The 24442-nt window shown below is 51.6% G+C and overlaps 1 protein-coding gene across 4 annotated transcripts in view; it reads left to right on the top strand.

The window, feature by feature from the left end:
• Nucleotides 1–6409: 6409 nt before the first annotated feature.
• The window catches only part of PMEPA1 (prostate transmembrane protein, androgen induced 1), a 39681-nt gene continuing 21648 nt past the window's right edge, over nucleotides 6410–24442 (top strand). For 2 of the 4 annotated variants that reach the window (XM_059481091.1, XM_059481090.1), the window contains exons 1-2: nucleotides 6410–6771; nucleotides 21652–21690. In XM_059481091.1, coding sequence (XP_059337074.1) covers nucleotides 6669–6771; nucleotides 21652–21690 — 142 coding nt within the window. In that variant the 5' untranslated portion in view covers nucleotides 6410–6668. The remainder of the gene's footprint in view (nucleotides 6772–21651; nucleotides 21691–24442) is intronic. The other 2 variants (XM_059481093.1, XM_059481092.1) reach the window with 1 other exon arrangement.

The raw sequence follows: 24442 nt of genomic DNA, 5'->3' as shown, positions 1-24442 counted from the left end.
GCCCGACGGGACAGGGCCCGATGGGACAGGGACCCCGATGGGACAGGGCCCGACGGGACAGGGACTGATGGGACAGGGCCCGATGGGACAGGGACCCCGATGGGACAGGGACCCCGATGGGACAGGGCCCGACGGGACAGGGACTGATGGGACAGGGACCCCGATGGGACAGGGACCCCGATGGGACAGGGACCGACGGGACAGGGACCCCGATGGGACAGGGACCCCGATGGGACAGGGCCCGATGGGACAGGGACTGATGGGACAGGGCCCGATGGGACAGGGACCCCGATGGGACAGGGCCCGATGGGACAGGGACTGATGGGACAGGGCCCGATGGGACAGGGACCGATGGGAGAGGCCCCGACGGGGCAGGGCCCGATGGGACAGAGCCGATGGGACAGGGCCAGCCCGGCTCGGGGCCATCGCACCCAGCTCCGGTCACCGCCAGCAGCGCTCCCGGCTCGGGCAGCCCCGGCTGTGCCACCGGAGGGTGCGAAATGAGCGGAGCCTGAAGGAAAGCGGAGCTTAAGGGCACGGAGCAGGCAGGCTCGGCCTGCACAGGGAATGGGGGACTTCATGGTCCAGCCCTGTCTGTCTGTCCGTCTGTCCTGCCCGGCGGATGCAAGCAAACCCTGCCTGTCCGTCTGTCCTGCCAGGACTGAGCCCTGCCTGTCTGTCCAGCCCGGCCGGTGCAGGCAGAGCCCCGGCTGTCTGTCCGTCCGTCCGGCTGGGCACGGCGCCTGTGCCCAGCTCGGGGCAGGGCACGGTCACCGCTCGACGCCCCGCAGAGGCGATGCCATCTGTCCCTGCCTGCTGCGCGTACGGGCGGCTGAGCCGGTTCATGACCGGGGCAGGAAGCGCTGGCAGCGCCGCGGGTGCCGCGGCACACCCAGGGCGCGCACAGCGGCAGCGCCGGGGGTCGGGCCGGCCCCGCCCGGCCGCCGTGGCTCGGGCGGCGCGGGGCCCGCGCTGTCCCTTTAAGGCGGCGGCGCGGGAAGCGCGCGCTGCGCCTTTGTCGCGGCCCCGGGTCACGGCGCGGTCACGGCCCCGCCCCACGTGGCGCCGCCGCCCGCATGGCCGCGCGCCACGCCCCCTGCGCTGATTGGCCGCCTCGCGCCCCGCGGCCGCCGCCGTCACTTCTGATTGGCTGAGCTCGCGCGGCCTTTGCCGGCGGGGGCGGGGCAGCGCCTGCCCGTGACACCGGGGCCATCTGGGGCTGCCCCGCGACCTCCGCGCCATTTAAAGGGGCCGCGTCCCGCCCCGCCGGGCCAGGCGAGTTCGGTTCTGCGGGCACGGTCCCGCTGGGTTTCCATGCGAGATCGAGGGCGCATTCCTGGGGATACCCTTATGGTACCCCGTGAGTGATGGTGATGGCGGGAGGAGGGCTTGGGGCCGCCCTGTGCTGCCGCTGAATGGCGACTCAAGGCAGGGGCATCTTCAGAGCCTCCTCCTCCTCCTCTTCCTCCCGCAGAGTTCCCGTGGCAGGCGCGGAGCGGCTCCCGGGACGGCTCCGGAGCGGGGCAGCGAGCGGGGCCTGCCCGGGGCGGCAGCTCCAGCCCAGCCCGGTGTGTCCAGGCTGGAACGCGCAGAGCAGAGCCTGGCTCTGAGCTCGCCTTTAACGCGAGAAACGAAAGCAGCAAATGTGTTGTGACAAACACGAGCTGTGCGTGTGCAGTATTTGTGCACGGAGAGCACGGGGTGGGTGTGCATGGGCATCAGACAGTTCCAGCCGAGAGCTCTCGCAGCTGTTCCGTTCCAGAGCTGCCTGCAGCATCGCTCGGATCATCCCGAAGTCTTCACCTGGCTGTGGCAGAGCTCAGGGTCACCTCTGTGTGCTTTCCAGAGCGCCATTCCCCTCTCCCATATGCCTGTTGTTCCCTTAAGAAGTCAGGGATGGTTTTATGTGTGTGCAGTTAGAACTCTTCCCTAGGTGCTGTTTTATTTTACCTGTGCCATCCTGGTTTCTCCAGCACAAGGAAATGAAGTGTGCTCAGGCAGGGAGCTGTGAATTCAGAGCGTGATGTATTTCCTACCACTGCATCAGTAAAATGTAAAGGTAGGGTGGAGTATTCCCAGTGATGTCAGCTGGAGTTATATCAGGCCCCAAATAAGACAGAATGGGTTGGAAGTACATTCTGGTAATTTCAGAGGAAAAGTTTCATTACAAACAAATACTCAGTGACTTTGTATCCCTCCTGGTTGGGAACAAAACCTCTTCAGTGGGACCCTTAACTAAAGCTGCTGAGCATCCACATCCCCATGGCATTGTTCTCTATGGCAGCAGAGATCCTGTTCTAATTGCTGGGGAGAAAACCTGACTTTCTGGTACCAAGCAGTTAGAAAAATAAACTTAAATTGAGAGGTTAGTCACCAGAAAGTGGAAACCATGTCTGGAATTGTTAGAAATAAGGCTTGCTTGAAAATAAATATAGAATTATTCACCATGGTAACTATTGCCCTATTGCGTTAGTGCGTATCGATTTAACATTAATCCAAAGACTAATGCTGTGAAATATTTGGACTCTTTATTGGACAACTGTTTAGTTAACAAAGCTTTGGGGAGTTGTGGAGCTTTTTTTTGTTTTATTTTTCCTTAGGTTGTCTTGAACACCATTTGACTCTTAAGGTTACTTATTTCTCAGATGGATCTTGCTTTTCCATTACATTTTATGAATTTATCCATAGCCCTGTGCTGTAATGATCTAAGTGATGCTGAAGTGTGGCAGTGAGGAATAAAAGGAGAGATTTAAATGTGACTGCACAGGCAAATGCCTGACTTCTAGTCTGGTGCTGGGTGAAATTACGTTACAATCCCCAACTAGCCATGGCAGACTGATGTGCCCGTGTCCTTCAGCCTGTCCAAGGATCCCCGATGATCCCAGAGCTCCTGTGGGTCCCTTTCCATGGCTGCAGAGCCCGAGGCCCAGGGAGCAGCCTTGGATTTGGCAAACCCAGGAAGCGAAGGGAGATCTCGCAGTTCCAGACTCATCCTGGAGCTGTCTGAGGTGTGTCTCCAGGGAAAACATAAAAAGAAGTGGAAAAAAGCTGATCAGTGACAGAGCACAGGAGCCAAAATCAACAATAAAATGTTCTGGAAATGTCCCACAGATGAGCAGCATCCACTGCTGGGACAGAAGCTCTGACAAATGCATTGGGCTGGAGGCTGGATGGTGTCATTACAAAGAACAGGGTGAAGCATTTAAGTTAGATGATGTACTTTTAATTTTTACAAGCCCATCTGGGATCACTTTAATTATTTGTTCTTAAATCATGGTGGAAAAATGCTGATTATTCTTAAAGCCACATGAGTCGTTCAGATGAAATGGGGAAGGTGGTAAACAGGATTTTTAAACCAGCATCGACTTGCAAACAGTTATTTTTTCTTTATTTTTAAAGAAGGTCGGGAAGATGTGTGAACTTGCAGCAGCCTGCACCTGAAACAGGAGCCTTTATCCACCAGAGCTTTGTGAGCTTGTAAAAACTCCCCCTAGAACAAGCTGATTCATGGGGCGAGGGCCTCTGCCACAGCTCCAGGGTAGCCTGGGCACGGGGTGCTGGCAGTGCCATGGCTCAGGGCACCCATCTCCTGTCCCTGTGCCCGGGGTGATGCCTTCGGGATGGCAAAGCCTTTTGGAAGGCAAGGCCGTGCAGACAAGGACCCTTCACTCAAGGAACTGACCTGCCTCAGAAGAATAATCCATTGCTTGGAGCTGCATTCACTCTCTTGAGATTGTTTAAGGGTCTCCTGACTGTGTTAACATCCAAGAATTCTGAATCAAACGTGAACCGTGGCCACATCCACAAGGCTGAAGAGCTCATGGGCTTGGCAGTGGTGGCAGGGCTGGAGCTGCCAGCTGGGACCTCACATGACACAGGGACACGTGCGGTCCTCACCTTGACTTGTTTATGGCACTGCTGTGTTTTCAGTGCAAAGGATGTTAGTGGCAAGCTGGTAGGCTCAGATAAGCTGCCAGCCACCTTTCCTGGCCAGTCAAGGAAGGTCCTTGGGAAAGGTGTTGCTAATGTTCAACCACCAAGTGTTTTAAATACAATATAAAGATAGATTTCCAGATAATAAAAGTAGGTTGAGTGATAAAGCATATCTGAACTGGAATTTGTCTTCAGAATTTTGACCATGTGTGTGCCTGGCTTTTACTTGATGTCCTTTCTGGGGCTGGTGGGCCAAGTGTCTTTGTAACAGGGGTAATGTTTCTTCCTTCACATTTTCACGAAGCATTTCTAAAAATCTGACTGCCACAAAATAAATTAAGCCCAAGAAATAACCTGAAGGAATCAGGATTACCCCTCCTGCATTACTGATGAGGAAACTGAGGCAGGAAACAAAATATAAAATAGAATTGGAAATGCTTTATCTCCAGCTCTAGCACAGATTTTTTTCACATAATTGTCTCTAATCTCCCAGCACACCAATTCCCACCTCTGGTGCCACCCCAGCACCTCCTCTGCCTTTGGGAACGGCACTTGTTGGATAATTCACGTGTGCTCAGTACTGGGGAGCACAAACTTCTCACAGCCCGTTTCTATCCGAGCCACACGATCCCTTTCCCTGTTTCCTTTGGGTCAGTAATTGTTGGGAGTTACCATCTGTCGAGTGGCAAAGAGTAAAATATTAAACAACCTGGCAATTCCTTGTTCCTGCTCTCCAGGCATTTTCACAGGACTGGATGGGCTGCAGGAGTAAAGCACGGGCGGGTATTTATTTAACATTAGTTTGTAGCAGTCATGTAGAAATAAATTCCTTTTCTGGGCAGGGAAATAAAGGTTAAACCTTACCAAAGAGTGCCACCAAATCTGATCCGAATTTTGAGACCGTCCATCTTCTGTGATTGCTTCAGCTTTGTAGGAATAGGATTTCTGCTCGTTGTTTGCCTGTCCCCACCTCGGTGCATCTTCCCAACAGCATCTCTGGGGAATGCAGGCCCAGCTGGGGATGCCTCAGATACTCCCAAATCCTAAATCAGAGCTATCAACAGTTGCAGGGAAATGTGCTTTCTTAGAAGATAACTGAAGCTGCCTTTATCTCCCAGTAACAGGATTCACCGAGATTTATAGCAGCTACTTCGCACCACTGTAGTTAAGCTTGTTTCAGCATTTTCATTATAAACCTTTGTTTTCACAGGTTTATTTCCCAGAAAAAATATAAAAATCTGTCTCGACTAAAGCTTGGCACAATGAGCCCTTAGGGAAGAGATGATGTTTTTTTTTCCTTTTACCTGTCTTGCAGTGAATGGGGTCACTCCATTTTACAGCGTGTGGTTTGAAACAAAAGTGAGAATGTGTCAGGAACAGTTCCTGAGCTCTGAGCAGCACCACTGGCACCACCATGGGAGCTAATGAGAATTTTCACTGAGCTCAGCCATGGTCAGACTGGGTTATCCCCTGCATCTCCTTCCCAATCTTTCCCATTTTTCTGTCTGAAATGCTGCGCTGGGGACTGGCTGTGTGAAGTGAGCCTGGAGCCCTGTGGCTCAGTGCTGTGGGGCTGGGCCTGAAGGGGGATGTTGTAGGGTGAGCTTGAATTTTGGGTGCTTTTCCAGCAGGATACCCAAACCCAGGTGCTTTTGGAGCTGATTTGCAAAAGGTCCTGCAAAAGGATCATCTCTGCCAGGTCCTGCTGGAGGTGGCAGCTGAGGGTGCCACTGGACCCACCTGGGTGGGCTCAGTGCAGGTGATACTTTAAAGATGCACTGAGGGTGGGTGGGTGCAGTAACGAGTGGAGCATCTCTGATGAGGAAAGGCTGAGAGAGCAGGGCCTGCTCGCACTCAAGGGATGACTGAGAGGAGACCTCATCAATACATATAAATATCTAAAGGAAGGGTGCCAAGAACATGGACCAGGCTCTGTTCCGCGGTGCTGAGCAGTAGGACAAGAGGCTACAAACCAGATGGCCAGGAATTTCCATCAGAACACGAGGAAGAACTTTGTTTCTGTGCAGGTGAACGAACACTGAACAGATTGCCCGGAGAGGGTGTGGAGTCTCCCTCGCTGGAGATATTCCAGAAGCTTGGACACAATCCTGTGCTCCGGGATGTCCCTGCCTGAGCCGGGGGTTGGGACACCGGCTGACCCACGGCGGTCCCTTCCAGCCTGGCCCGCCCTGCGGTTCCGGGGGTCCCACCCGGGCACTGCCCCCGGCCCCGCTCCCGGCGGCGGCGCGGGGAAGGGAAGGGAAGGGAAGGGAAGGGCAGTCCCCGTCTGGCGCTGACGTCACGGTCCCGCCCGCGGCGGCGGCGGCGCGGCCGCGTCCCCGTGGCCGTGAATGAGCGCGGGGGGCGGGAGCGGAGCGGGAGCGGGCGGGCCGCGCTCCCACCGCGCTGCGCCCCACAAAAGTGCGGGGCTGCCGCGGCCGGGCCCAGCGCTGCCGCTTCCCGGGCCGGAGGGGCGCGGAGCAGCCGCGGGGCCGAGCGGAGCCGCTGCCGGGGGCGCTGCGCCGCGCTGGGTTTTTTATTTCCAATTTCTGATCGCAGCTGCATTTCCCTCCCTCCGCCCCCCCGCGCCGAGGAGGAGCCCCGGCTTTATGTGGTGCTGCCCGGGGAGCGCTCGGCGGCCGGGAAGTTCTTTGTGTCGCCGTCGCCTTCCTTTTTTTTTTTTTTTTTTTCTTTTTTTTTTTTTTTTTTTTTTTTTTTTTTGTGTGTGTGTTTAAATGTATAACTTCATGGGGCTGAACAGCACGGCCGTAGCTATTCAGCCCAATGTGTCCTGCACATGCAACTGCAAAAGGTCTTTGTTCCAGAGCATGGAGATCAGTAAGTACCAGTCCTGCTGCTCCCGGGGAGGGTGCGGGAGGTGCCCGGCTGCGGGAGTGCCCGGCGGCCCCGCCGCGGGCGGGGAACTTCCCGCGGGGGCTCCCGGGACCCTTGGCTGCGATGCGCCTTCCCGGAGTGCTTTTCCTCCCCCGCCGTGCCAGCCCCGCTCTCTCTCTCTCTCTCTCTCTCATCTGTTGCCGCTGGGATGTCGGTGCGGGTGTGACACGGCGCGGCCGGGCTGCCGGAGCTGCCCGGGATCGGCCGCTCCCCGCCGGCTCCGGCTGAGATCCCCGCTCCTCCCCATCGCGGCTCCATCACCGCCGCCTCTCGCCCTTTCCCGGTGCCCCTGCCCTGCGCCTTGCCCGCCCGCGGGGGTGATGCTGGGGCGCTGCCCAGCCTCCCCCGGCGGTCTGCGCTGCCCCCGTGTAAATCCCGCTCGCCTCGGTACCGGGGGCACCGCGGGCCGGGCAGCCGAGCAGGGTTTGTATTTGGGAACCTGTTCCCCCCGTCTCCAGCCCCTCGGGGCTTTTTGCTCCGAAGGGCGATTTGGGTTTTTTCATTAATATTTTTCAACCCTCGCAGAGTAGCAGTGAGGGCAGTGCCTGACCTAAATATTCACCACTTCTCTGTGTGCTCTTTCCCTCTTGGAAATGAAGTACACGAAGGTGGGAGAGCAGGAATATTACTGCTGAGGGGAGAGGAATGAGTTGGGCTCTTTGGCAGTTATAAGCAAATGGTATTTTCTGTAAAGGGAAGGTTTTCAAGGCATCCCAGAGCGGGAGGGTTGTCAGGATTGTACCCTGCTAAGCACCTGGTTCAGTGCCTTGAAATCCAAACCCTGCACAGCCTAATGCAAAATGGCCCAAAAGGAAAACTTGGGAAAGAGTCTGGATTTTGCATATATGCCTGGCACTGCGACGGGGCAGGCTGGCGCTCGGTGCGTGCAGGGAGAGCCAGCTGAGCCGTGCCTGTTTCTGCTAGCACAGGATCTGCCCCGTTACCTCCAGCGGGGCTGCAGAGCATCTGTCCCTTGCTATTTTGGATGGCTTTTGTCCAGCGTCGTCTGCCTTCTCCTTCCCCAGCTTCATCCTTGTTTAATTCAGGTGTCTGAGTCCCGGAGAAGGTCTGCAGGCATTTGTATACCGGGTACTAAAATGTGTTCATTCTGAATTTTAGCATAAACCATACCCTTTGTACTGTATGCACTTTTAATCTTGATTTAATCTCATTCGTGTTCAGACAAAACTAAGCTGGATTTGCCTGATTTTATTAACACTACCGGTACTGAATAGACCATTATTCTTCCCTGACTTTAACAGGCCGGGCTAGATGTGCATACCAATAGCAGTGTATAAATAATGAAGATACAGTTCTTTTTTGTGCCAGCCAGTTGCTGAACATAAACTGTGTCCCACAGAATCCCAAGGATGAGACTTTGTGTCTGAACAAGGCTCATGGTTGTGATAGAAGTTGTGAATTAAAATGTGTAATGTCTTTTGAAGAAAAAGCTTCTATTCCAGTCTAACTCTTGGCATGAGGTTTTGTTGGAACAACTCAGGCTTTTAATTTCACTCTTTGACTTTTTAGAAATGGCAAAGTTTCTAATTTTTCCCCCCATTTTGTCAGCATGTGAAAGGCTTGGTAAGAGGCAGGTGCTGCTTATGGATGGGAGGTGTGAGAGACAGGGAAGAGTGAATGACACCGGGGGAGACCTCGGATTGGGATGGGTGTTATTATAAATTATAAGTGGGATCCTCATGCCTGATGCTCCTGAGGTCCTTCCCTGCCTTGTCCCATGTCCTCTCTCAGCTCTGGGGTCCTGACACTCAAGTACTGAGTTCCCGTGAGCTCCCTTATTGCTGCCCTTCCTTATTTCATGTTGGGGTAGGTTTCTTATCTCCAATGTTATTATTTATTTCCTGCTGATGGCGGGCAGCATTGCTCACCTCTGTGCTACAGGAGAGCTCTGCTGGTGTTACCTGATCGCCTCCTGCACCTGGCTCCAGTGGAAAGGGCAGAGCTGAGCCTCCCTGAGATAAATTCATTCTACAGCGTTTTTCCTCCTCCAGTCGCTTGATTTTCGTGCATCTTTCTGACACGACTTTCAGGGAACCTCAGAGCAGCTACCACCAGATGCTCCTTAATTTTCCAGCCAAAATTTTCAGTTACCAGGCAGGAACGCTTCGGGAAAGTGGCACGGGGAGGAGGAACACGCAAACTCCTCTGATTTACAACCCTCTAAATAGGTTAACTGTCCAAGCGATGCCCAGACCCCTTTTCCTCGCAGGATTCATTCCGTATGGCGGCTGCGGCGCTGCGGTGGAGGCGGCAGCTGCTTTCTGTGTGTGGCGCTCCCAGATTAGGATTAGAGCAGGGTTTTTTGGGGGCGGGGGCGCGAGTCTCGCCCGCCGCCGGGCTGCAGTGCCGGTGTGCCGGGCGGTGCTGAGCCGCCAGACGGCTGCAGCAGCGGGCTCCACTCGCCTCGGCTGCCTCAGCGGGTCAGGGGTGAGCGGCGTGCCGGAGCAGGCTGTGAATAACCAATTATTGGGGCAGGCTCCGTGCCTGCCTCCCCACCGGTGCTGGTACCGCCGGGGCAGCCCTGCCCGAGCTGCCGGGGCGGCTCTCGGCACAGCCCGTGCAGACACTTTGATGGTGCAGGATGTTATCCGAGGCGTTTGGGATTTTTGGGAGGTGTCCTTGCATCTGCCAGCATCGATGCCGATCCCCCAGCTGCAGCGCCCGTGAGAGCAGGTTCCTGGCCAAGCCAACACTTCTAGGTTTTCACATTCTTCGGTTGAATAACAAACCAAATGCATATGGCTCAACCAGGGATCACATCTTCTTTCCGCTTTCACACCGCTTTTCTGACAAATGCATTTCTTTCCTGACACTCTGTCATCGGCAGTTATGGCTTGTTCCAGGGCACAGTGGATATGAGCCACGTGCTTCTTCATTCCCCCCCAAAGTTTTCCTCGTGGAGGGAAGCCAGAGCTGCTCCCAGCATTTCAGCAAGCCCAAAAGTGCTTGCACAGAGCATGTTCAGTTTGTGGCATCTGGGTTTGACCTCAGCCAAACCGGGGAGTTCCCTATGTCTGGCTCTGGTTGTGTGTCTGTGGTGAGTGCTGCTTTTTGCTGAGATCAGCATCCCAAGGTGTGATCCTGGAGGAGCAGAGCATGGCTGGCTTTATTTGTGGTGGCCCAGGAGCTGTGTGTGTGCCCTTGGCCATGCCGGGGCACCCAGGCTCTCTGCAGTCCCACCTTTCATAGCGCAGGAAAGGCCTGATTCCCTGAGCCTGGAGAGCACAGGGGTCTTTATTGAAATTGCAGTTTATTTGTGCCCTCAGGTAGTGATTTTGGTCTTAGTATTTTATAATTGATGTCGAATGGGAGAATGGAAAGACACAGAGGGGGAAATGCATGGGAAATAGTCAAACTTTGTTTTTTTCCTGTGAGTGAGCACCTGGATTGTGCTCTGCTGCACAGCGGGACCAGCACATGCCCCAGAGGTGATCCTGTATAATTGGAGCTGATCATTTATAGTGCCAAGTGGAGGCAAGACGTGGTTCATTCTTCTTTTCAGTCAGCGTCAGGGTGTTTGCTGCAGCAAGTCCTGTTAGTTTCTGATGTGGAGGCATCCTCCACCCCCTGTATGTTTGCCTCCCTAGTGTGTTTTCAGATCCTGGCTGTGAGAACACCAGAACCAAAGGGTGTGTGGGGAACAGCAACCATATTCTTTTCCTTAAAGCTAGGAATTCCCAAGGTAGGATCTGGGATTGTCTCTAAATTTTTGGGATATTGAATTAGCTGCTAGCACTGCTTCCTTTGTGAATGCAGAGAAGAGCACCAACAAACACATGTCCTTACTTTTATTTGCTGTTGCTCATCGAAAAAAGAATAATTTTATATTTCCCAGTTGAAAGTTGGTGGTTTGATAAATCCAGTTCTAGAATGAATTTATAAACGTAAATTATAAGTGGAGAGACATGAGGAGACCTTTCCAAGGGAAGTACCAAACTACATGGTGTCACTAATAAAGGGTAATTACAATCCAGCTCCTTTCCTGAGTAACTCAGTGTACAGTCATGTCTGTCGATGTTGTTTCATTCAGGTAGCAGCAGCTGTCAGAATTTGCTAAGCCTAATTAGTGAAAAAAAAAAGTTAATTTATTTGCAGTGGTGTCTCATGTGAAGACTTCCAACCAGTTTGCTTCCTGGAGGGAGATCCTGTCCTGGTGTGTGGTTTGCCTTATCAGATCCCTCCAGTTCTGTGACACACGGTGTGTCTGCTCCTGGCGGGTTCCATCGAAGGGACAGAGCCGGGCTGCAGAGCTGCTGGGGACGAGGTACAAGGGCCACTTCCCTGCAATGAATGGAGCTTGGCTCACGCCATGAGCACACTCACAGACGGCCATAAAGCACAGGAATCATTGGTGTCCCTGGGATGTTTTCAGGCAGTGTTCTTCCTGTCTGTGTGGCTGGATTGCTGGGTGGATATTTGATAACTATTTTGGGTGGCAGGAGGTAGGTCACTCGGGCAGCTCCCAGGCGAGGAAATGCATCCCAGACCTGCTCTGTCTGCGAGCCTGAACAGGGAGGAGCTGTGTGGCAGCAGGATCTGACCCCTCACTTCCATCTTCCAGAGCTGGTCAGTGGCTGCTGCATTGCTGCTTCCTGCTGCAGGGAATGCAGTGGTGGTCTGGGAGCTCCTCCAGGAGCCATGGGTGAGTGAGGAGTGAAGGGGATCCTGGTGCTGAGCATGGGAGCAGCTCCCTGAGTGCCAGCACCTGGAACCTGGACACTGTGCTGGGAGCTGGAGAGACCCTGCACACACAGACAGACCCCTCTGGGAGCTGGAGAGACCCCGCACACACAGACAGACCCCTCTGGGAGCTGGAGAGACCCCACACACACACAGACCCCTTCTCAGAGCTGGAGAGACCCTGCACACACAGACAGACCCCTTCTCAGAGGTGGAGAGACCCTGCACTCACACAGGCAGACCTCTCTGGGAGCTGCAGAGACCCTGCACACAGGCACCACCAAGGGCTGACAAGTTTTCAGCACTTGAAGAGGTCTCAGGGTACTCTCTGTCTGTGTGCATGCAGGCATAAACACGTCCATGAAACTTAATTTAGTAATACAGGAAAGTGGCTCCAGTGAACTGGTTAATGAAGAAGGTGGTAACCAGAGAAAGGAGTTGTGGGGTTTGGTCTTTTTTGATTTTTTTGTTGTTGTTGTTTGTTTTTTTTAAGCAGATAAATTTTGGCTGTAAGAATTTATCGTTCAAATCAGAGGATTTGGGGAGCTATTGAGAGTAAAGAGAGCTTTGATGATTTGGCAAGGAATACAGCTTCTAAGGCAGCACTTTGATCTGCATTTTAAATGCTTCTTTGTAATGACAGTTTCACAATTTCTTTTCTCATTTTGAGTCAGTTTTGCAGAGGTATGTTTTGAGAGAAAATAGTAACAGCACACATTATTCTTGTTGGCTTTGGAGCCAGCTAGAACTTGTAGTTCATCCCAGATCTTTTGGCTACCGTGGTAAATTTATGATTGCACCAAAAAGGAAATTAGTAAAGATGTTAAATATTATCAAAGCTTTGTGAATCTTTTGAAATCTCTCCGGTGTGAAAACTAAACTTGCATTAGCATTTCTGCTGTGGTGTGTTGAACAGTGTTTATCCAAGCATCCACCTAATGCTGCAGGTTCCTGATTTAGCTTTTTCTTTCCTTCTGAAGGACACGCTACTGTTTAGCACATGCATCCTTTCAGTCTTGCATTGCAGCTGAAATCTTGGCTCTAAGGACTCGAGCTTTCTGAAGACAACCCTGCTGGGAACCTTTTTCCTTCCCTTCTATCTACAGCACCTCCTCAGATAAACTCTTGTTGGAGGGAGAAGGTTGTTGGTGCCTACATATTCTTATACAAGAGAGCTTGTGTTGCATTAATTTATGTAGTATGGAGAGGGGTAGGAATTGGGAATGTTTATAAGGTTTTAATACAAATTTTCCGTAGCATCTTGAATGCAGTTTGGGGAGAGGTTTATACCTCTCATTGGAAATCAGCAGCCTCAAGCATGAGGACAAATAAGCAGGTTTTCCCAAACTGGTTTAGAGCTCTGTGGCAGCTCTTCCTGTGCTGGTTTTGGCCTCTCCTGGCTCTGATGAGCTGTACCAGGCTGGCAGCTCTGTGCTTGTGGGGCAGGTGTGTAAAACAGGGCACAGATTTCATTTGCAAGGTAAATGTGCCCAGGAAGTTGGGTCTTCAGTAGATGCAAAGGGGACTGGTAGGCCTTAGACAAATAGAGCTGTGTGTACATTTGGCTGGCATCCCTCCCAGGCTGTCAGTGCTGTGCTCAGTGGGGCGTTATCCCTGGTTTGGATCTCTCTGGTGCGGGGTGCTGCTTTGGAGCGTGTCGCCCTGAGACGCGTCAGTCACCATCCCACTCAGAGATGCGCAACCAGGGCACTGTCTGTGTTCAGGCTCAGGCTGGCATCCACTCCACCTTCACTTTTAGAGTTTTTTTTTAACTAAATGCTGCTTTTTCACTCTGTACAGGGAGGCAGCAGAGCTAGAGGCTGTAACCCATCAGTGTCCCCTTTTCTCCAGGTACTCAGATTTCCCCTTTCTGCCTGGTGCAGGAGTAGCTAATGCTCCATTTAGGAGGGTGTGTTTTTCACTGTGTGTGGTGTGTGTTAGCGTGTCTCAGACTGTGGTGTTACGTAAAGACACCTTGCACATCTTTGGAAACTTGCCTCACAAGTTGTCAGTGTTGGTGGATGTCCACAGTGCTTTCAAGTGGTTCACACATTTGTGCTTGGTGTGCTCAGTCTCGCACATCTCTTTAATAAAATGCCTCAGACTGGGTAATTTTTCACTTGAAGGATGCATTCAAAATTGTGCAGTTCACAAGGAAAGTGCTTTTGCACATGGCAGTTCTCTGGACCATTCCTGAGATGCTGCTGGAGCCTGCAGAGCCCAGGGATTGTGCCTGTGATGGTTTGTGCTCTTCAGCAGGTGCAACAGGATTTCCCACATTTGCAAACGTGGCCCAAGCAGCCCAGCAAAGCAGAATTTAGCCTTGGCGGATGAAAACTGATTAACCCCCAGGCTTGGAGCGTACCAAGGATGAAAAAAGTTACTGGCACAAAAATCAAGGCTACTTTTCAAAGAATATGTGCAAGACATGGCTTGGGGATTTTTTTCCATCTCTTCATTCTGTCCAAGATGTAAAGTAGCTGGTTTGTTACTCTAACCCCCTACAAATGATTGTCAGTAATAATTCTGTAAAACTGTGAATCAACTCTGCATGACTTTGTGCAAATAGACTGAGTAATTTCTTTGTTCTTTTCTTCTTACTTTGTAATTGGAGTCTGTAAAAGCCCAAAGGTTTGGTCTTGTGGAAAGCATGATTCATTTATTGGTGTCTGTGCCGACTAGTTATCTTTCAGTAATTCCAGAGTGCTGCTACAAGCCAAGAGTGATTCATACATGGCTAAGTGCACAAACAAATGGGGTCATGGCCATCTGCAGAAACTTTTCTAATCTATTTATGGTATCGGAGAAAGAAGTGGGTGTATTAAGGATGATGGAATAGGTGTCAATTACATTAGTGACTATAACTGGTTAAGTAACGCTCACCATTACTCAAAACCACATCTGCTCCTTGCTGAAGATCACAACAGCAGGTCCTGTTTAAATGTTAACACAGCTCTGATAGCAGAGATGGATTGAGTGTCTATCCTGTCTCCTGAGGAGCTCCCCATCCTCACAGCTCTTCTGCCTTCATTGACATTCAGACAGGGATCAGGAACTTGCACTGGGAATATTTGCAGTGGCAAAGTCTGTCTCTGCTGTTGGAGACCTTGGTCGCTGTAGGCTTCACACACAGAAATTGGCCCTAGACTTCACTTGTGTCGATGGTCAGGGTAGGGTTTGGCCTTGGCAGAACGTCTCAGAGCACTGCTCTGGTGGTCAGTTTTCCTTCCAAATGCATTTTCAGTAGTTTAAAATCATGAGGGAAGATGACCAGCATCTTAAATGTGGCTTTTCTCTTCTTCTGTCCCTTTTCATTAATTGTGAGAATTAATTCTCCCTTTGTAACTCCAATAACAGAGCATCCCTGGCTGCAGCTGTGTGAGAAGTGCTCTGGTCAGGTTTTAGGCTTTTGCTTTTAGGCTCCTGCCCTGCTCAGGGGTGCAGGAGCTGGGCCCAGGGCTGGAGTTGGTTGTGAGGAAGAGTTTGAGATCGGCAATAAGGAACAGGAGAACAAGGAACACTCCAGATGCCCGTGGTTGAGGGTCTCTGGTGGGCTCCCTCTAGATCTCTGGTTGCCAGAGCCTGCCTGCTCATCAGCTTTGCACACTGCAGCTGCTTTTGCATCTGAGACAGGAGGATACAACAAGATCTTGCTGTTGCAGAGCATGGAGTGGTCTCACAGTGTGTTAGAACCATCCCATGGATGGGTGTTACTCATGATGAGGTTTGGAGGTGGCCATGGCCTTGTCTTCCTGAGCCCTGGGAGAGCTGGATGGTCCCTGCTCAGTTTGATTTCAGAGGACTTGACTAGAACACAGAGCTCACAGACTCCAATTTCTGTAAACTGAATTTAGGCATCAGCACTGGCCAAAAATATGGGAGAATTTGGCAATGCATTGTTGTTGTCCTTTCACTGATGTTTTGAGCGCTGTGTTCTGCTGTGCCCTCCCTGCACGTGCTCCCATGAAGGGAGACAAGGCCTGGCTGACACCCTGAGTTCTCTGTGGAGGGGGAAGTGACCCAGACTTTTGCCCAAAGGACTGATGAGCCTCTCCTGATGTCTGAGCAGCTTTCTTCTCCTGCCCTTGCTTTACTTAAGTCAACAGATTGTGTAAGCCACATGCGAGATTTACCTGCAGGGCAAGTGGGAGAGGAGCAGTGCCATTTGGATGGGTTCCCAAGAGACATCTAACCACCACTGAGTGCTCAGACTCACATTTCTGAGCTGAGTCCCACAACAGTCCTGAGCCTGCTCGTCGCCTCTTCCGCCCTTCCATCCGTGGCTTTGGCTGGATCCCGGTACCCAGGACAGTCCCAGGGATTTGCCGGCTGTGGCCGCTGGCTGGCAGCTCCCCTGCAGGCTGGGCTCTGTGCTGAGCAAGCTTGGAAATTCTCCCCCTTAGTGGTTTCTGTTTAATGTTATGATTGATGTCATTATTTCTTACCAAAACAAGCGATCCCCCCAAAGCAGAGTGCCTCCCACACCTCCCGCGTTTCCCACGGCGCTGAGGGTACGCGGGGCTCACCTTGGAGCGCTGCGCTCTCTTTATGGGGTGAAACCCACTGCTCAGCAGCTGAAATGGCCATGGCTGGGCCTGTCCTTGGTGCCTGTTCCAGGCCTGGAACCAGGCTGGATTGCCATGTGCTCCTCACAGGTATTTGTGCAATGAGAACTCGACAGTCAGTGGTTGTCGGTGTTCCCTGTGCTGGCTTGGCTGCAAGCGCTCACTGAGGGCTGATGTCTTTCCTGGAGGGGCAAGTCCTGTTCCTTCTGTGCTGTTTTCATTATTTCCACCATGATTCCCCTTTCCCAAGGATGGTCTCTTGGCTTCAGTAGCTCAGAGTAGCATATGCCGATTAGGCTGTTCATCACTGAGCTCTGAAAGTGCCTTGTCCTGCTAGGTGCTCTCTTTAGGACACTGAAGGAACAACATGATTGATGGGCACTTGCTTCACACAATTCAGGGAAAATTTATCTTAAATTGCAATTATTTCCCATGTAATAAGCAGGAATCTCATTTTTGTTGTTACACTTACATTGCTGTAATGGGACTTTGCTTGAATGGGAAGATGTGTTTTCAAATTCAGTGTTTCCAACTGCTGAGACACTCAAGGTGTGTAACACTTAATGGTACTGATCACTGGTGTGTAATGCAATCAGGGTTTATGTTTCTCTAGTGTGACTTATTCATAGCAGTATATACTGCTGCACCTTCCTCAGCTTTTTCTGGGAATGCAGGTGCTGGCTGTCCTGTCAGCTGATGAGCCAGAGGTGGGCTCAGAAACAAGGAGAGGGGGCAGAGGTCTCTGATGGGGATCCTGTGCCAGGTGCAGAACAAACTGCAGGGTTACAGACCCATTCTGTCCTGCTGATAGCTTTTAATCCTCATCGTTCTCATGGGTTTTCTTGATAAATACGCTTTTCAACCTCCACTGAGTTGCCATCCAGGCCTGAATTGTAAGGAACAATAAACATAATGGAGAGACTCAATTTAATAGATTTCGCTACGAGCTTTTTATTAGTGCAGCTTTTTTAAAAAAAAGAAGGAAAAAGAGATGACTGCATTTATTTACTTGAAGTGCAGAAAGCAGCTCTTTGAAATCCAAGGGAAGCGTGCCTGAGTGGGCTCAGTTCAGCTGGTGGCTGTGGGGTGAGGGAAGGATCCATCCTGCTGTGCTGGCCGGTCTGGAATGGGTTAACAGTGCGTGCAGATGTTCAGGAATTCCTCTTTTGACTTGACCGTGGGGTTTTGCTGCTCTTGAGAGCACAAGTGCACTCCAGTCACAGCAGGTTCGTGGGTTTGGAGATGCCTTTCATCTCTCCTGTTCCTGCTGCATGCCTGGGAAGGGATCACGCCGTATCTTGCTGCCATGTGTCTTCCTTGGTTGTGTTTCTAGAGATTTGCAGACCCACATAAAGCATCCATTAAATTAAGCAGAATGGCCTTTAGAAAGCTACGTTTCGAGTGGAAGAAATGCTTTATGTAACGTAGGGGTATGTGAGGGGACCTAAATACAAGCTTAAATTGGCTGTTACGAAAATAGGTATAATTGGGTTTTTGCACAGTGATTTTACAGCTCCTGAGTTTAATGTCCTGGTGAAATCCTGCATCCAGTCCACGTGCAGCTGAGATGGGGGTTGAGCAGCCTGAGGAATGGGGCTTGTTCTAGGAACAGCCTTGCCCTCGATTGCAAAACTGGACATACCTGTCGCTGGCTGGGGCTCTGCTGTGTCTGAGAGGTGTCTGCAGTGAGGTGGTTCCTCTCACCTGTGTTTGCCCTCCGGCCTCTCCCCTCAGCTGCCCTTTGTCAGGGCAAGGGGCATCTCCCACCGTGGCTGTAACTGCTTGCAGGTGAAAGATGCAGCTGTACCCTCCTAGCTGGGCACGTGCCAGGAGCTGCAGCTTTGTTTTCCAGCCAGATCGATGCAGTTCGTTGGAGTCGTTGGGTAATTTAGTAGCTGGAGGCGCTTCTGTGGGCTTGGCGTGGGAGCCACTGCCTGGCTTCCCCCTGGGGAGGGCTGGGAAGGGTTTCCCTCTGAACCCCGGCTCCCCAGCTGCATTGGGGCACAGGGGATGCTCTGGGGTCGTGGTGCAGCCATTCTGGGACCAGGAGCCTCAGGAAGTGGAGGATATCACTTTTTGAGCTTGCATCCTCATATTAATCCCGATGGCTTTTACTGTTTTAATATTTAAAGCCTTTCCATTCTTCTATCTGGGGAGACAGAGTATTGGCTCTCCTGGGTAAAGATTGACACATCCTCTTTTAGAAAGCTCATTCCAAAGCAGGTTTTCTTCATAGAAATCAAGGTGCCTTCAAGTCCTGTGGCAGGAATTGGAAGAATATTTTTTTTAATTTGGTCTATCTCAGTTAGGCCTGAGAGCTGGTTTCCTTTCTGGCTTACTAAGGTCTTGCAAGGATGAAAAAAATCTGTTGCTTTCCTTGGAGTCTCTTAGCCAAGGCATGGAGGAAAGCCTGGAACTGCGAGACAGGGCGGAAAAAGCTGAGATGGTATTTGCTGCTTCTTTGAAACTATCCCTTTTTAATTGTCTAAACAGCATTTCAAAGAAAATCTCTGCTCTTCTCTATGTTCTTCCAGCATTATAATTCTATATAATCACTTTTCTTTCTCTAAAAGAATAGCGCGTGATTTTTTTTTTTTTTCAGAAGGGAGAAGGGATAAATTCCAGATGTTGCTGGGATACACTTTTTGCCTCTGTTTAATGTCTAGTGGCTTTCAGTAAATATGCTGCAAGAGGTGGGGCTGGTGTTTTTATTCCAGGACAAATCATCTACAACAAATCCCATCTGCTGGTGGGGGGAGAGCATCTCCTGGGTGTGACGTGGTGGAGTTGGAGCTGATTCTGCCAGAGACTGAGGCTGCCCTTCCCACAGCACTGCCCAGCTGCTGCTCCGTGAGCGCAGGGGTGGTGACCCTGGCGTGGGAATGGGCACTTCTGCTCTAAACAGGCACATGGCATTTTGGGGAGCAGCTCTGCTCTGCAGGCAGCCCTGGCTGGGTGAGGGCTGTCACGTCCTCTGTGCTGTCCCATGTGGGATGCTCGCTTTAGCAGGACTCTCCTGGCACGCCAGGTGCTGGTGGTTCAGCCCAGCAAAGAACATCCAGCTCCTGGATCCAGAGCTCTGCAGGTGTGCAGCCCTTTTCCCTCCTTCCCTGCCCTTTCAGTGCAGGCCATGCTCGTCCCTGCTCTGCAGCCTTGCAGGCTGAGGCAGCAGTGATTTTCCAGCATGTGTTGCACAGAGGCGTTGTGGGACCAACACGGCTGCTCCGTTCCCTGTTTCATGTTTTCACCTGTTTAGGCAAAGCACATCCCTGCTTTGTTGGCAGCCTGTCGGGTTGCACAAACAGTGTAAGACAAAACCACGAGCAGGTGTTGGTCCAGCCAGGGTAATTACTGGTTCCATGGTAGGCAGAGAGGCTGAGCCACCCTTCCCATGGAGCTGTCTGGCAGCGCTGAGGCTGCACAAGGGCTCCAGGCACAGCCCAGCCACTCCCTGCCTCTCTTCCCTGCTGCCGATTGCATAAAAAAAGTTTATGCATATAAGGATGGAGGGAGGAGAGGCTGAGGGTGGCTCTGGTCAGGTTTAAAGCACCGACTTTATGTGCCAATTCTCATTTGCATTTAAAAAGTTGGCAAATGCATGGCTGAACCTAAAGGGCAGATGTGAGGATGGGAGAGGCAGACGTGCTGAGAGAGAGAGAGAGGGGAGAAGCAACATCCCAAAATCTTGCCTGACTTCAGAGGGTTCAGGCTGGCTTCTCCCACACATCCCAGACCATGGCCAAACATCTTGGATGAGACGTGATGGGGAACACATGCCCACACGTGCACAGGGTGTCATGCTGCATCACCTGGGCTGTGGAACAGGGAGGGGAGAGGCATTGCTTTCTACCCTGTTGGAAATTTGGCCAGAGAAAAGCTGATCCTGATCCAGCCAGCTGCGTGCACAGGGTCTTTTTCTCAACCTCTAAATTTCCTTTGGACTCCCACCCTTTTGGCTCTCCCAAGCCATTTTGGTATCCATTTTTTCTCAGACTACATTTTACTTTTGGGACTCCCACCCTTTTTGGCCTGCAGTCTTCTTTTGGCCTTTCACTCCTTTCCAGCCTCCCACCCCTTTCCAGGCTTTGTGCAGTGAGCTGGCTGAGCAGGAGCAGGAGGAGGAAGTCCAAGCTTGTTGCCACACGTTGGTGTTTGGCTCGGCAGAATTCCTTTCTTTCCTTTCCTGTCACGCTCAGTGTCAGTGCCCATTCCAGAGGGGTGGTGGTGGTGGTGCTGCCCATGGGCCTGGAGGCTCAAGGCTGCCCATGTGCATTCAGGTGACGCCTCATGTGTGCAGGCCCACTTTGGAACACCTGCATGTGAAGCATTTAAATCAGCCTGGCTTCCCATCAGTGAGCCCAGCCTGCAACCCGTCGTTATTTAGCTGCTGCAGTAATTTACAGCAACTGTCTGATCCTTAATCTTTTCCTGGGATTAAAAAGCTGGTTTTCTCTGTCCTCCCAGCTGCATGGAAAGTAACTTTGTAAAGCTTTATGTGGGAGCAGTGATGTGCTGATGTATCCCTCGAGCCTGCTGTGTTGCTGCAGAGGCAGGCGCGGTGTGAGGAGCAGGCCGTGTGTCGGTGGCCCTGTGTGACTGCCTCCCTCCTCCCTTGCTCTCAGGTTAAAGGCCACTTTTATAGGCCAGTAGGGCTCCTTACGGTCAGACTGCACTAATTAGTACCAATTAACCATTATCAGTGACAGACCGTTCTTACAGGCTTCATAAAAGAACCCTGTATGTGTTTCTCTGGTGAACCTCCTGTGGGATGCAGAGCTCCCAGCCAGCCCAGAATGTCTCAGCTTGCCAGGCACTGGGGAGGATCCATGTCCTGTAATCCCCTCAGTGTTGCAGGCAGTCACACAGTGACGGGTGAGAGAGAAGTCATGAGTCGTCTTTTGTTGCAAACTTTTTGCTGCTTTGTTCTCTTCACTTGAAATTACATCTGCTGGGCTAGAAAATACAACTCCTGGGGTGTTGTGCAAGATTTTGCTGTGGCTCTTCCTCCTTAGCACTGCACAGCCACTGCCCCTGCTGTGGGCATGGGGTGTCAGGAGACCCTGAGCTTTCAGCAGGCTCAGCTGCATGTGGGGCTCAGCTCTGTGTGTTTGCAAGGAGACAGAATGTGATAAACAGTCCAGCAATGCCTTGAAATGCAGAGTGCTGCCCTGGGCCATGGACAGGCAGTCTGGCACTGTTGGATGTGGCAGAGAGGTCTCTGGGGTGGGCTGAGTGATCCCAGAAACTTCACAAACCTCTGTGAAGCTTTGGCAATGCCATCAGGCGAGATCAGGAGAGCATCCTGGGGGAAGCAGGGGAGAGAGGAACGGGACCTTGTGTGGCAATGTCTGGTGTGGGAAAAGCACGTGGGGTCAGGATCCAGGAGCGGTGGCACCTCTGGCACTGCTGGCCTGTGGAGATGGTGGGAGCAGGTGATGCTGGCCAGGGGAGCTCTGCCAGGACGAGCCCCCAGAGGGGAGCTGGGGTGTGTGTGCAGCCGCTGTGGTGGCTCCCATCACTGACGGATCCTTTTTGTTTTTCTTTCAAATGTCTCCAGGCACTGAATGTTTAGGTCGCACCTTTCCAGGTAAACTGGGTAAGTGAAGTATTTCAAGAGTTGCCAAGATCTAATTACGAAGGCTGATTGCATGATTGCAGCTGCTGTACCGTAAACACCCCGGGTCCTGCTCCACGCCACGGGTGGGACATTGCTGGCCCCCAGAGCAGCAGGTACCTGCTCCTCTGCCCCACAGGGGGATGCAGTGGTGTCTGCAGAGGCTGACTGTGCAAACCTGCTGTTCTTTGGCTGTCCATACCTGGCTGCACTTGGGTAATCCTGGATGGGATTGGTTTTTTTCTGCTGTTCAATGTAGAAATGTGTTCAAAAGCTGAGTGTCGTTTTAAGCACCAGCACTCTTTTGTTTGCTGCTACTCTGGCAAACTGATGAGCAGTGTTACATTGAGGAAAGAGACTTTCACTCATTTTATGGAAGTAGTTGACATCCTGCAGCTTTTTAAGTCATGGGATGTGGGACTTTAGCTGAGTGTGGCCAGAGATGCTCAAAAGCACAGACAAAACCAGGTGTTGGAAGCCCTGTTAAACCAGGCTCCTGGATTTGAGCTGAACCTGTTTGCAAAAGAGCCTTTAAAAAGACACTGCTATAGTGTTTATGGGTCTGTCTCTCAGTTTAGAATTGAGTTTATGACAGTACCTCAAGACTAAGGTGTCTTTGCTCAAATGTGGTGTCCCAAGCCTTCTGGGGAAGAACCAGCTAAATAAATCGGTAACAAGTGGTGAATGAATGATTTTAATAAATGGCAAATCAATTGCTATAGAGCCTAGAAAGTCAATAGAGCTTATGACCTTGGCTTATAACCACACTCGGATCTTTAACATGCCTATAATGCCTACAAATCATTCATTATGCTTTTATCAAGCATCAATTAGTAAAAATCATAATCTAAAATAAGAGGGAAAAAAAAAATTATTTCAGTTCCTTTATTTCAAGCCTGGTGGCACAATTCGGTTGCACAGCAGGATAGCCCTTGCTTATGCAAAAAAGCTGTGAGACACCACCGGTCCCCCAGCAGCGTTATCGTTATCGTGGTGCAGACATCAGGCAGGGGAACCACGGGAGCCTGAGGCTGGGATCAGCCCCGGAGCTGGGACACTCACACCAGCCCCAGGGAAACTGTCCTGCAGCACTCAGGGGTTGATTTACATTTATTTTATATTAATGCCGTAAGATCTCAGCAGATCGGGCGGGCAGGGGTAGCTGTGGTGTCCCGGTGCTCTGAGGGGCTGCTCGGGGCGTTTTCGCTCCAGCAAAAGGTGTTTGGCTGTTGCTCCGTGGTTGTAAAACTCACACCCGTTTTCTTGTGCTGTGATTTGGGAAAGTGTGTGAGCGGGGATGTGCTCGAGCTGTGCTGCTTTTCCTGCTCTCCCTGGTCTTCCCATTTTGTGTGTGTGTGCTTGTGCCTCGGGGAGGGAGGCAGAGATGCAAGTGAAAACATGTGGTTTTCTTAGAATATAAATAACAGAAAATTAAGTATAATTTTTGTTTGTTGTAGAGTCATTCCCTGCAGTCTCCAGTTGTTTGCTCCTTTGCTGCACTCCTGTACTCTTTGGTTTTTTTTCATCTTACCAGATGGATGCTGTTTGGAGTGTGCTGCAGGACACTCCAGTGATCTTGCTGCGGGGTTAATTGTGCGCCCAGCGAAGAGCTGTGCTTGCAGACATCAGTGCATGCCCAGGCTTCTGAGAGCCCGGCCTGCCAGACGGGGCTGCCTCTATCAGACGGCTTTTTGCCTCCCTTTGTTGTCTGGGTCCTTGTCTGCAGCTCCAGCCCGGGCCAGCATTCCCAGACATCGCCACCTCCACCACCCGCTTCCTCCCAGAGTCCTGGTGCTGCCTGCAGGGCCACAACCCAGGGGGAGATCCCCCTGCCCGTCCCAGAGATGCCCCTGCCCGTCCCTGTACCACCTGGGTAAAGCCCTGCACGTGGTGGGTCAGAATATCAAACCTGGGCAGGGAGCAGCACTGCCTCCCTCAAGGGAGGTTTGCTTTTCACTGGGCTTTTTTTCCTGGGTTTTTAAGGTGTTCCACCATCTCCTTGGTAACTCCTGGGTGTCTGTGGTGTGGATGTCAGGCTCTTGGATTCCTCTGAATGACTTGTGGGTGCCTCTTGTGCCTGCTGGGAGGGAACAGTTTGGCTGAGCTGCAGCCTCTGCCCAGACCTGTGCACTGGGGCATGGGCAGGCACCGCTGTGTCCCCTCCATGGGGAGTGAAAGAGGAGATGCTGCAGTTTCTGGTGGATTTTGTGTTAGCCCCCCTGCTTCTCACAGAGGGTGGCTTGGAAGTGATTACAGAGGGGGACGGACAGAATGTCCTCAACAAATGGCTATTCATCTTATTTAGGAGGAGATGCATTCCTTGAACTCTGTAAAATCAAAGGGCAGGGTGGAGGGTTTACACCAAGCAAAATTCACATAGCTGAACATGTAAGTACATGAAAATATGTGATTTCTTAAAAGTTTGGGTGAATTCTGAGAGAAGCTGGGTCATGTTCTGCATTCACTGCAATGTGAAAATGCCAATGTGCACCATTCATTATTGTATTGCTGTGGGTTTGGGTATTTTGTTATATTAGTCTTAAATGCATTTGTTTCCATAGCTGCACACTGCTGATAAAAATCCCAGTGTGGGATCTCTCAGTCTCCCTGTGCATGTGCACCAAAAATAAATCCCAGGCAGTTGTCAGGAGAGGAGCTGCTGCCATGGCAGGTGCCAGGCTGTGAGGAGGGTCTGGCTGGACCCTGCTGAGGCTGCAGGTGTGTGGCATCTTGC

The sequence above is a fragment of the Ammospiza nelsoni genome, chromosome 12 (genome assembly GCF_027579445.1).
Source record: "Ammospiza nelsoni isolate bAmmNel1 chromosome 12, bAmmNel1.pri, whole genome shotgun sequence".
NCBI classification, from domain to species: domain Eukaryota; kingdom Metazoa; phylum Chordata; class Aves; order Passeriformes; family Passerellidae; genus Ammospiza; species Ammospiza nelsoni.
Note: the sequence above shows the minus strand (reverse complement) of the source record. Positions and strands in the feature narration are given on the sequence as shown.